The sequence below is a fragment of the Ranitomeya variabilis genome, chromosome 2, assembly GCF_051348905.1.
Source record: "Ranitomeya variabilis isolate aRanVar5 chromosome 2, aRanVar5.hap1, whole genome shotgun sequence".
NCBI classification, from domain to species: Eukaryota; Metazoa; Chordata; class Amphibia; order Anura; family Dendrobatidae; genus Ranitomeya; species Ranitomeya variabilis.
This window is the reverse complement of record NC_135233.1, coordinates 313,185,208-313,199,198: the sequence shown is the minus strand read 5'-3', so window position 1 is coordinate 313,199,198 and position 13,991 is coordinate 313,185,208. Positions and strand designations below refer to the sequence as shown.

Here is a 13,991-nt window from a genome sequence, read left to right as displayed (position 1 = left end):
TAAAATTTATTGAAGTATAAATGTAGTAGAGCTTGCCCAAGTTTACACTGTGTAAAAAATAGACCTACACCTATGTATTCCATTTTATCTTTGGCCTTGACTTGCCCTTGATATGCATTGATACTAGAACTCACTAGTATTATAGATTTCTCAGTAATTTTCCTGCTGTGATACATAGTCTTTTCATTGGTGATAAGAGATTTCCCTCGGCAGGGTTAACCTGAGTCATCATTCCCAGATGCTAGGATTGTGTAGTAAGGAGAGGTCAGATCCTCAGAAGGAAATATGTCGTGATGAGTAAGCTCTGTGTGGAGTTCTTAGGACAATAATAACCTCAGTGTGCAAGATGTTATATGACTAGGTATGTGTTTAAGTGTTTTCATATTGGAGACTGCGGAGACTGTTAGTAGGAGCAGCATTCTTGGGATTTCAGAGAACGGCTCAGGACATAATGTCATTGAAAACTTGGCATTCTGCCCTAGTGGATTAAGAGCGCTTTGAAAATGTAAGAGAATTTATTCTTCCCTTAGATCCCCATCTCAACAGGTTACCTAATAACGAATGTCTGCCCACGTCATGCTAAACTTAGATGTTATGACTCTGTGCATATTAATTGACTTTTATGCCAACGCTTGTTTCCACTGTGGGCTTGGGAATTTAGCCTGCCACCCAATTTGTCAAATAAATTGTTACATAATTGGAAAGAATTAATTAGCAGCTGCTATAGAAATAGTACATGAAACATTCTCTGTATATAGCTTTATATTCAAATTGTAATGTGTAATCTAATAAAAAAAAAAAAAAACTGGTCATTTTTTATTATATAACTTTAAAAAATAAGACATGGACCACACATCCAGAACTCATACAATTATCTATTTTGGCTAAGGAAAAATATGAACTCGAAATTCTTACCTAACATTCTGATCAGACTGTAGGAAGCCCACTGCCATGTCATGGTGAACCTTTTAGTAGGTCGCTTAATCCCATATGACGTACTATCCCGTCAAGGTGACCTGGGACTTAATTCCCAGTGACGGGATAGTACGTCATAGCGATCGGCCGCGCTCACGGGGGGAGCGCGGCCGGGTGTCAGCTGCCTATCGCAGCTGACATCCGGCACTATGTGCCAGGTGCGGTCACGGACCGCCCCCGGCACATTAACCCCCGGCACACCGCGATCAAACATCGCGGTGTACCGGCGGTACAGGGAAGCATCGCGCAGGGAGGGGGCTCCCTGCGGGCTTCCCTGAGACGATCGGTACAAGGGAATGTACTCACCTTGTACCAAGCGTCTCCTCCCTGCAGGCCCCGGATCCAAAATGGCCGCGGGGCTGCATCCGGGTCCTGCAGAGAGTACTTCTGGGTGCCGTGCAGGCGCTGGTAAGCCTGCGGCGATGTGAGTGAGATCGCCGATCTGATAGAGTGCTATGCAAACTATCAGATCGGCGATCTGTGATGTCCCCCCTGGGACAAAGTAAAAAAGTTAAAAAAAAAATTTCCACGTGTGTAAAAAAAAAAAAAAAATCCTAAATAAAGAAGAGAAAAAAAAATATTATTCCCATAAATACATTTCTTTATCTAAAAAAAACCAAACAATAAAAGTACACATATTTAGTATTGCCGCGTCCGTAACGACCCAACCTATAAAACTGTCCCACTAGTTAACCCCTTCAGTGAACAACGTCGTAAGAAAAAAAAAAAAGCCAAAAAACAACGCTTTATTATCATACTGCCGAACAAAAAGTGAAATAACACGCGATCAAAAAGATGGATATAAATAACCATGGTATCGCTGAAAACATCATCTTGTTCCGCAAAAAACGAGCCACCACATAGCATCATAACCAAAAAAATAAAAAAGTTATAGTCCCCAGAATAAAGCGATGCCAAAATAATTATTTTTTCTATAAAATAGCTTTTATCGTATAAAAGCGTCAAAACATAAAAAAATGATATAAATGAGATATCGCTGTAATCATACTGACCTGACGAATAAAACTGCTTTATCAATTTTACCAAACGTGGAACGGTATAAACGCCTCCCCCAAAAGAAATTCATGAATAGCTGGTTTTTGGTCATTCTGCCTCACAAAAATCGGAATAAAAAGTGATCAAAACCTGTCACATGTCCGAAAATTTTACCAATAAAAACGTCAACTCGTCCCGCAAAAAACAAGACCTCACATGACTCTGTGGACCAAAATACGGAAAAACTATAGGTCTCAAAATGTGGAGACGCAAAAACTTTTTTGATATAAAAAGCGTCTTTTAGTGTGTGACAGCTGCCAATCATAAAAATCCGATATAAAAAACGCTATAAAAGTAAATCAAACCCCCCTTCATCACCCCCTTAGTTAGGGAAATATAATAAAATTAAAAAAATGTATTTCCATTTTCCCATTAGGGCTAGGGTTAGGGCTAGGGCTAGGGTTAGGGTTAGGGCTAGGGTTAGGGTTAGGGTTGGGGCTAGGGTTGGAGCTAAAGTTAGGGTTGGGGCTAAAGTTAGGGATAGGGTTGGGGCTAAAGTTAGGGTTGAGGATAAAGTTAGGGTTAGGGTTGGGGCTAAAGTTAGGGTTAGGGTTTGGATTACATTTACGGTTGGGAATAGGGTTGGGTGTGTCTGGGTTAGAGGAGTGGTTAGGGTTACAGTTGGGATTAGGGTTAGAGGTGTGTTTGGATTAGTTTCAGGTAGAATTGGGGAGTTTCCACTGTTCAGGCACATCAGGGGCTCTCCAAACGCGACATGGCGTCCGATCTCAATTCCAGACAATTCTGCCTTGAAAAAGTAAAACAGTGCTCCTTCCCTTCCGAGCTCTCCCGTGCGCCCAAACAGAGGTTTACCCCAACATATGGGGCATCAGCGTACTTGGGACAAATTGGACAACAACTTTTGGGGTCCAAGTTTTCTTGTTATCTCTGGGAAAATAAAAATTTGGGGGGCTAAAAATCATTTTTGTGGGAACAAAAAAAGGATTTTTTATTTTCACGGTACTGCGTTGTAAACTGTAGTGAAACACTTGGGGGTTCAAAGTTCTCACAACACATCTAGATAAGTTCCTTGGGAGGTCTAGTTTCCAATATGGGGTCACTTATGGGGGGTTTATACTGTTTGGGTACATCAGGGGCTCTGCAAATGCAACATGACGCCTGCAGACCAATCCATCTAAGTCTGCATTCCAAATGGCGCTCCTTCCCTTCCGAGCTCTGCCATGCGCTCAAACAGTGGTTCCCCCCCACATATGGGGTATCAGCGTACTCAGTACAAATTGGACAACAACTTTTGGAGTCCAATTTAAACTGTTACCCTTGTGAAAATACAAAACTGGGGGCTAAAAAAATCATTTTTCTGAAAAAAAAGAAGAATTTTTATTTTCTTGGCTCTGCGTTATAAACTGTAGTGAAACACTTGGGGGTTCAAAGCTCTCAAAACACATCAAGATAAGTTCCTTAGGGGGTCTACTTTCCAAAATGGTGTCACTTGTGGGGGGTTTTAATGTTTAGGCACATCAGGGGCTCTCCAAACGCGACATGGTGTCCCATCTCAATTCCAGTCAATTTTGCATTGAAAAGTCAAATGGCGCTCCTTCCCTTCTGAGCTCTGCTATGCGCTCAAACAGTGGTTTACCCCCACATATGGGGTATCGTTGTACTCAGTTCAAATTGCACAACAACTTTTGTGGTCTAATTTCTTCTCTTACCCTTGGGAAAATAAAAAATGGGGGGCAAAAAGATCATTTTTGTGAAAAAATATGATTTTGTATTTTTACTGCTCTGCATTATAAACTTCTGTGAAGCACTTGTTGGGTCAAAGTGCTCACCACACATCTAGATAAGTTCCTTAAGGGGTCTACTTTCCAAAATGGTGTCACTTGTGGGGGGTTTCAATGTTTAGGCACATCAGGGGCTCTCCAAACGCAACATGGCGTCCCATCTCAATTCCAGTCAATTTTGCATTGAAAAGTCAAATGGCGCTCCTTCCCTTCCGAGCTCTGCCATGCACCCAAACAGTGGTTTACACCCACATATGGGGTATCAGCGTACTCAGGACAAATTGCACAACAACATTTGGGGTCCAATTTCTTCTCTTACCCTTGGGAAAATAAAAAATTGGGGGCGAAAAGATCATTTTTGTGAAAAAATATGATTTTTTATTTTTACGGCTCTGCATTATAAACTTCTGTGAAGCACTTGGTGGGTCAAAGTGCTCACCACTAGTGTTGAGCATTCCGATGCTGCAAGTATCGGGTATCGGCCGATACTTGCTGTATCGGAATTTCCGATACCGAGATCCGATATTTTTGTAATATCGGATATCGGTATCGAAACAACATTAATGTAAAAAGGTGTAAAAGAAAGAATTAAAATAAAAAAAATCGCTATACTCACCTGTCCGACGCAGCCGGGACCTCGGCGATTGTAAGCGGCAGCGTTGTTTCTTTAAAATTCGCGCTTTTACTTGCTTACGTGAATTCCCGGCTTCTGATTGGTCAGGGCGGCCATGTTGCCGGGACTCGGACCAATCACAGCAAGCCGTGACGAAATTACGTCACGGCTTGCTGTGATTGGTCCGCGTCCCGGCAACATGGCCGCCATTAACCAATCACAAGCCGTGACGTCACGGGAGGCTGGACACGCGCTTATTTTGAAAAGCGCGCGTGTCCAGCCTCCCGTGACGTCACGGCTTGTGATTGGTCACGGCGCCATATTGCCGGGATGCGGACCAATCACAGCAAGCCGTGACGAAATTACGTCACGGCTTGCTGTGATTGGTCCGCGTCCCAGGAACATGGCCGCCATTAACCAATCACAAGCCGTGACGTCACGGGAGGCTGGACACGCGCTTATTTTGAAAAGCGCGCGTGTCCAGCCTCCCGTGACGTCACGGCTTGTGATTGGTCACGGCGCCATATTGCCGGGACGCGGACCAATCACAGCAAGCCGTGACGTAATTTCGTCACGGCTTGCTGTGATTGGTCCGAGTCCCGGCAACATGGCCGCCCTGACCAATCAGAAGCCGGGAATTCACGTAAGCAAGTAAAAGCGCGAATTTTAAAGAAACAACGCTGCCGCTTACAATCGCCGAGGTCCCGGCTGCGTCGGACAGGTGAGTATAGCGATATTTTTTATTTTAATTCTTTATTTTACACATTTATATGGTTCCCAGGGCCTGAAGGAGAGTTTCCTCTCCTTCAGACCCTGGGAACCATCAGGAATACCGTCCGATACCTGAGTCCCATTGACTTGTATTGGTATCGGGTATCGGTATCGGATTGGATCCGATATTTTGCCGGTATCGGCCGATACTTTCCGATACCGATACTTTCAAGTATCGGACGGTATCGCTCAACACTACTCACCACACATCTAGATAAGTTCCTTAAGGGGTCTACTTTCCAAAATGGTGTCACTTGTGGGGGGTTTCAATGTTTAGGCACATCAGGGGCTCTCCAAACGCAACATGGCGTCCCATCTCAATTCCAGTCAATTTTGCATTGAAAAGTCAAATGGCGCTCCTTCGCTTCCGAGCTCTGTCATGTGCCCAAAAAGTGGTTTACCCCCACATATGGGGTATCGCCATACTCAGGACAAATTGTACAACATCTTTTGGGGTCCATTTTCTCCTGTTACCCTTGGTAAAATAAAACAAATTGGAGTAAATTTTGTGTGAAAAAAAGTTAAATGTTCATTTTTATTTAAACATTCCAAAAATTCCTGTGAAACACCTGAAGGGTTAATAAACTTCTTGAATGTGGTTTTGAGCACCTTGAGGGGTGCAGTTTTTAGAATGGTGTCACACTTGGGCATTTTCTATCATATAAACCCCTCAAAATGACTTCAAATGAGATGTGGTCCCTAAAAAAAATGGTGTTGTAAAAATGAGAAATTGCTGGTCAACTTTTAACCCTTATAACTCCCTAACAAAAAAAAATTTTGGTTCCAAAATTGTGCTGATGTAAAGTAGACATGTGGGAAATGTTACTTATTAAGTATTTTGCATGACGTATCTCTGTGATTTAAGGGCATAAAAATTCAAAGTTGGAGAATTGTGAAATTTTCAAAATTTTTGCCAAATTTCCATTTTTTTCACAAATAAACACAAGTTATATCGAATACATTTTACCACTAACATGAAGTACAATATCTCACAAGAAAACAGTGTCAGAATCGCCAATATCCGTTGAAGCGTTCCAGAGTTATAACCTCATAAAGGGACAGTGGTCAGAATTGTAAAAATTGGCCCAGTCATTAACGTGCAAACCACCCTCGGGGCTTAAGGGGTTAAAAGTGATACCATATTATTAGGGGGGATGCATCCATACTGCCATGCTAGCCCCCATGGGTCCAGGTCACACCACCCACAGGAGTAGCACTGCAGCAACAACAGCCAGGGATTCACTAAGGTTCACTGTGACATGGCAGTGGGCTCCATATAGCTGATCAGATTGTTAACTAAGAACCCTGTGATCAATCTTGTAAATTTTTGGTTAGCCGTAATAGTTTATTATGAGTTTTTGACGTGCAGTCCATGACTTTTTTCTACAGTTGTATCATTTTGGTTGTTTGGCATCTAATAAAGTAAAAGAAATGTAAAATAATGATCACAGATGTTATTTTACCATCCTATTCTTTGAAGTGAACACAAGGCATGTTTAAAGAAATGCTACATCCGTAGACAGAATGATCACATTGCGAAACAAAATACACTACAAACTGATGGTGGTTATCTTTTAACCATTTAAAAACACTTTTTTAAATAAATCCACAATATTGATCATATACAGATTTGATTGAGTTGAATCTATAGATAAAATGAGTTAAATCTATAGTAAAATTTTACACATCTAACTTCTTGCATACCAATATTTGAATATGTAAAATTGTTACATTTAAAGGTCTTGACCACTACTTGGACAACTTCTTTTCATTCCTCATGTTTGGCCCCATTAAAATAAAAATACTTACTCTCCTCCCATGCTGGCGTCGTTCCAGCAGTGTTGGTACTTGCATTCCCAGGGTTCACGTGAGGTTGTTTTGGCACATGAACCCTGCACACATTAAATGCCGACTTCACCGTCTCCACCTTCGGATGTATTTAACATTAAGAGGAAGTCAGGGCTGCAGCTGCTCTCTAGCGTGCTTAATGTTCAATTTGTCCGAAGACGAGGACAGTGATGCTAGCACTTATTGGGCGCTGTGCTCATGTGACATAACAACCTCATGTGAGCCCCGGGAACATGATTGCCAATACTGCTGGAATGGCACCAGCACGGGAGGTGAGTATAGCTGTTTTTATTTAACGGGGCCAAACATGATTATTGAGAAGGGATTATCCTAGAAGAGGACAACCCCTTTAATCCCTGTCCCAGGAATTCCCAGCACTGAACATTTGGTTGCAGTGAGCCTGCCTGAAAAAACTATCTGTCCTACTCTAAATTTTAGAAAATGTTCCTCCTGTCCATATTCATACATACAAAGACTAGCCACAATAATGAGCCAGATCTCCTATCCTGACCAAGCAATGTACAGTCTCATATACTATGAGAGGGTAAAGCACCTTGATGTGCTGGTTAAAGAATTATATAGTGGGATGACTTTGGGTGTACTGCTTTAACCTCTATGGGACATTTTTCAGAAAATTGTGTAGTTTTGCTGATGTCATCTGCTCTTTTAATAACTCTTCAGTGTCAAAAAGGATGCCATATGAGTCACACAATAGGCGGCCTACCTCTCGAACCATTAGATATACAGTCTTTTGTATCTTATTAATTGAGCTATGCTTTGGTTATGTGCATGTTGCTTATTGCAAATAAGATGGGTACAAATATATCTTGTTTCTGATTTAATTTATGCTAATGGTTTGAAATAACACATAAGCTTGCATAATGACTTTACTGAAAGTCTAATTAAAAGTAAATCCAAGCTCAAGAATCTTTGTAAACAAACCATTATTTCCATCTGAAAAATGAAGATGTTATTTTTTTTTTTAGACTAACACTTAAATTGGGCTGAAATTAGGCACTTAGACACTTATCCAATATGTTCTAATTAAGGATTGGTGGTATCACCAATATTTGCCGACTCTATTAACTGAACTTTGAGACTTAAGGTACCGTCACACTAAACGATATCGCTAGCGATCCGTGACGTTGCAGCATCCTGGATAGCGATATCGTTTTGTTTGACACGCAGCAGCGATCTGGATCCTGCTGTGATATCGCTGGTCGTTGATTAAAGTTCAGAACTTTATTTGGTCGTCAGATCGCCGTGTATCGTTGTGTTTGACAGCAAAAGCAACGATACCAGCGATGTTTTACAATGGTAACCAGGGTAAATATCGGGTTACTAAGCGCTGGGCCGCGCTTAGTAACCCGATGTTTACCCTGGTTACCAGTGTAAAATGTAAAAAAACAAACAGTACATACTCACCCTCTGATGTCTGTCACACGTCCCTCGCCGTCCGCTTCCTGCACTGACTGTGAGCTCCGGCCACAAAGTGAAAGTACAGCACAGCGGTGACGTCACCGCTCTGCTGTTAGGGCCGGCGCTCAGTCAGTGCAGGAAGCGGACGCCGGGGGACGTGAAGGTGAGTATGTAGTGTTTGTTTTTTTACATTTTACACTGGTAACCAGGGTAAACATCGGGTTACTAAGCGCGGCCCTGCGCTTAGCAACCCGATGTTTACCCTGGCTACCAGGGGACCTCGGCATCGTTGGTCGCTGGAGAGCAGTCTGTGTGACAGCTCTCCAGCGACCAAACAGCGACACTGCAGCGATCGGCATCGTTGTCTGTATCGCTGCAGCGTCGCTTAGTGTGACGGTACCTTAAATCAAATGACTACAAATCTTGTTTTCTTGCTGTGAGAACTAACAGAGAAGTATAAGAAATATAATTAAGATATGAACAACTATAGTAATATGGCCGGTGACACGGGAGTTTGAGTTCGCATATCAGACAGAAGAATAAAGTGTCTAGATCAATGGTCAATCAACACCAGATCCACTCTTAAGATAAATGGTTATTCTAACGTGCTACTGAAGTGGAGAATCAGTCCACAGTATTTGGTCACCGCTTTTACTGGATCAACAAAATCAGGTTACAAGGCTATGTGTTTCATTGTCAAGAACTTGAAGTCTGAATGTCCTTGATCGGAACTTAAATGCCAACTTACCTGGCATCTCTGGCACTTACAGAGGTATAGTTCAAAGAGAACTTCAAAATTGTGCTGTGTGTTAGCTAAACCAGGCAATAACTGGCTGATGGACATTCTAAGCTTCTGAACTGCTCTGTTTCCCATCAGCGTTCACTTGATTGTGGCAGTGCTGCAAATCGTTGCACCACCACCATTGGGACATCGCTACAATTCCCTGCACCACCACCATTGGGACATCACTACAATGCCCTGCACCACCACCAATGGGACATCGCTACAATTCCCTGCACCACCACCATTGGGACATCACTACAATGCCCTGCACCACCACCATTGGGACATCACTACAATGCCCTGCACCACCACCATTGTGACATCGCTACAATGCCCTGCACCACCATCATTGGGAAAGAGATGCAATGCCCTGCACCACCATCATTGGGAAAGAGCTGCAATGCCCTGCACCACTAACATTGGGACAGCGCCGCAATGCCCTGCACCACCACCATTAGGACATTGTTGCAATGCCTTGCACACCACCATTGGGACATTGTTGCAATTCCAAACTCCACCACCATTGGGACAGCTCTGCAATGCCCTGCACCACAAGTAGGACATTACTGCAATGCTCTGCACTACCACCATTGGGACAGCACTGCAATGCTCTGCACACTGCCATTGGGACAGCGCTGTAATGCCCTGACTACTGCATTTGGGACATTGTTGCAATGCCCTGCACTACCACTATTTCCACAGTGCTGGAATGCCCTGCACCACCGCCATTGGGATAGCACTGTAATACCCTGCACTACCATCATTTGGACATTGTTGCAATGCCCTGCACTACCACCATTGGTACCTGTTAAAAGTACAATGGACTAAAAGTTCAATGAAAGAAAATATAAAGAACTTATTGTGAATATTGAAGAGACTGCGACCATCACACAAGAACCACAACTCCGTCAGACAGCTGATTGGCAGGGGTGCTATGAAACTGACCTCTGATCTAATATCGATGAACGATCCTAAGGATAAGCTGGATAAGTCCTTTAAGGAACCGCAGTCGGACTTCCTTCTTTAGCACTTTATTTTGAGAGAGTAACATCTGTGCAGATATTGAGCCAGCGAGGAATGATAGACAACATGAGCTCAGCAGCCTGTAAAAGTGTCAAATACAGGCCACAACTCTACAACACAATGTATTTTCACAAGTTTTACACTGAACCCTCGCCACTCCCGTTTTCAGATTTTAAACATTTTCAGTTTCACTTTCTATTCTACATTCTTGCCATCGTTTACTGAGATCTGTATAATAGTGTTCAACAGTGAGCCTTTTTTTATAAATACTTATACAGTATTACATTAGTGATCCTGAACAATTCCTGGGGTTATTTAAGACACAAAGGCTCCAATTCTTCAAAGCTTTAGTGTCATAATTCTGGTGTAAAAAGCTTTGAAAAGTTGCAACAATTTTTGCACAAACGAGACTGTACAAACATTTAGCAATTTTACGTTTTAATGTTTTTTTTCACCCAGCTTCAACCAAGAGTACACAGCTAGGACGGGATGGGGGCATGAAGACCCCGGCTCATCAAAGTCCAGATGAGTTGTCACTCCACAAATCTTACTCCAGTCAGGGACTGTGGCACACATAAGCGCATGCCACTTTGTGCGTGCGACTCTTAATAAATCAGGCACCTTGCACTTCAGGTGCCTCCACATCAATACTTGCTTGAAAAATGCAGATCTTGATTAATTAGCAGAGATTATTAAAACACACCTTCACTTTGAAATAAAAATCAATTCTAGTGTAGTACTCTTCTGTATAATTATTTTTCTAAATCACTCTATCATGGGATTTTGTAATATCTTATGACATTCACTACTGCACTTAAAGGCAAAGTCTGCAGTCACTGTATGTGACTGCAGACTTGTGAGTCCTCACTGTGCATTGTGAGGATTCTTTGTCAGCACCGGGAACGGAAATCATCTGACCGCAAGTATCTGATATGCATACTGCCGGCCACTACCCGACTAGATGGGCGCGGTCTCCCTCAATGCAAGTGTACTGCGCGAGGTGCGAAACAGTCTAGTCAGATTGTGGCCGGGAGTACGTGTATTGCATGCTTGCATTCATGGGAACGCCATTTCCTGCACTGACACTGGAGAATCCTCGCATTCAGTACGTACACTGTGAGGATTAGAGTGACTACAGATTTGTCATTTTAGACCGGACAACTCCTTTAAAACTGAAACCAACTACAGGACCTGGCTGCTGTCTAGTTTATTGCCTCTTGCAGCACGGACCTTGGGCGGTCCTGTAGCTAACCAGGAAAATCTTCTAATAGCGTGATTTAGAAAAAGGGATTATACAGCAGAGTCCTGCACTATGATCGATTTTTCTTTGGAAAGTGGAGGTACTCTTTAACTATATTTCAAATTCTCCAAGCTAATCCTGACTTGTGGGATGTACTAAGAATAAGCGAACGTGGTTTAACCTGGCATATAGTGATAAATCATGCTGATTAATTCCTTTCCAGCATATACTGTCAACTGCCTTAAACAGTTCCTTAGGTATCCAGGAATAAAATGTTTTCTACCTATGCAAATTTCCAATTAATCTGCATTTTTCTTCCTTTTGCTGAGTGCAGTAAATTTCTTTTGCTGAGTCTAATTAACCTTCACATGTAGATTCCCAGAAAGTGTTTAGAACTGTAAAAGGCCCACAGTGGAATTGTATTGTCATATGGCGTCTTGGCTCCCATCCTGCTGAAACAATGTCTTATTACCAATTCTGAACGCTCTAAAACATTCCTGCTGGCCATTTATCTGTAGTGCGATGCTAGGCATGTTTATCCGTAAAATGTAAATTAAATTAATAGTTTTACTCATTATTAAGACTGAACTGATAAGAACAAAGCATCCAATCGCCCATCAGAAAATAACTGCAATAATAATATCAAACTATAATCTCATTATTAGATTTTTATGTGAAATGTACATTGGATGGGACATAATGTAGGATGCCCTCAAGATGTCATCAAAGGTATCACCTAGAGGCCCCGGAAGGTTTGTGTCTTAGGAGGACTCCATACTTGCCTTCCTAATCATATTTGTTTTTTGGATATATTGCACTATACCTCTCATTATCTTAGATATTATGACTGTTACATAAACCCCCTACATGAGTCGCCTTACTATAAGTGATATATGTGAAGGTATCCCTGTAGTTGTAACAATCGGTTGAGTATGTTAATGGAGAAATAATCATTTTACTCTGTATGAGAATTGGCTGATAACCTTCTTTTTCTCACTGGGGCCTTAATTTCTTCCTTAATAATGACCCTGATTATAAGGGATATTATACTATTATGCTGAGACTACTTGGAAATAAAGATGAGCAAAATTTGATTCAAGTAGATTTTCTCCTTTTGGGTGAAGAGATTTGGTTTCTATCGAATAAATTAGGTCCATATTGAATCTGCCAGAAAGGGATTACAAAATTCTGAACTAATATACTTACCTCTCCTTGTGGCTTTGCTAATTCTGTCCGATCGCCGACACTCCCCGCCAAGTTCTCTAATTGCTCCTCTTCAGCATACTTCTTAATCTGGGTCATTCGGCACTGCCATTGACAATGGATATGCACAGGTAGGGTGCAATTCATGTTATTAGTGTCAATGACGTGCACCAACCTTCATGTATCCATGTGGGGCCTAGATAATAGCAGCGCCGGAAGACCTGGAATGAGGAAAATTGAAGAATGGGGCGGGCCACTCTGGCGGAGGAACAAGTATGGGTAGGGCTGATGAGAGGTGTATATAATAGCCCCTTGTTATTTTTTTTTTATCCACTCCTTTTTTGCCTTTAGAGTCCATCAGAACAATGACAAGCTCACGTCTACCTGGAAATCTTTTGCACTAGTCAATCTGAGAACACAGAGATGCAATCTAAAACATGAAGGAAGATTAGACTGTCAGCTTAAAGGAAACCTGTCACGTTGCACCTGTAGTTCAATCTGTGGACAGCATGGTATAGAGAAGAAGCTGAGCAGTATGATGCATTGGTTTGTAGGAAAAGATTCAGTATAACTTGTATTATATCTATTGATATCCCTGGTGTTTGTTTGTATGGGTCCAGTGGGCAGTGCTACTGAGGGATTGACAGTTATTTGGATACCCAGTCACACAGAGGATACTGGCAATTGCTGAATAGGACCATCCACTGAATTCATGCATATAAACAGGGATTTCTGATAATAAACTACAAGCATCAGAATGACATGGAGCAGCAAAAGCTCAAGAGATTCAATAAGCCATCTTTATTAATTTAAATTCAAGCTCATTTTACTGCCTTACTGTCATGGAAGCAGTCATATCTATCTATATCTATCTCATCTATCTATCTATTCAAGATCTATCTATCTAAGATCTATCTATTTGTCTTTCTATCCAATATCAATCCATATGTCCAATATGTATCTATTCAATATCTACAGTATCTATTTATCTATCTATCTGTTACCTATCTATCTATATCCAATATCTATCTATCTACCTATCTATCTATTTTGGTAGAACGGCTCACTCAGCTTTACTCGGAGATAATCCCAAAAGATGGCTAATTGAAGAAAAGCTCATCCATAAAAGTAGCATAAATAACCAAATAAAAAATGGACATGTGTGACGCCCCTGCGGTCCAGTCTCCACAGAGGTACTGCACCTCATCCAAAGGTGTGGTATCACACTCTCAGGTAATGAGGGGGCACTACCCAGGACTCTAACACTCACATCCAACAGACACCAGTTCAGTCAGGGCACCTGGGCGCACCCTTAGG

The 13,991-nt window shown here is 41.9% G+C and overlaps 1 protein-coding gene across 5 annotated transcripts in view; it reads left to right on the top strand.

The window, feature by feature from the left end:
• The window catches only part of AFF2 (ALF transcription elongation factor 2), a 706,159-nt gene that overhangs the window by 482,782 nt on the left and 209,386 nt on the right, over positions 1 to 13,991 (top strand). Inside the window, exon 8 of one of the 5 annotated variants that reach the window (XM_077285241.1) lies at positions 13,026 to 13,220. The exons of the other annotated variants lie outside the window; for them this stretch is intronic. Coding sequence (XP_077141356.1) covers positions 13,026 to 13,220 — 195 coding nt within the window. The remainder of the gene's footprint in view (positions 1 to 13,025; positions 13,221 to 13,991) is intronic. 5 annotated transcript variants of the gene reach the window in all.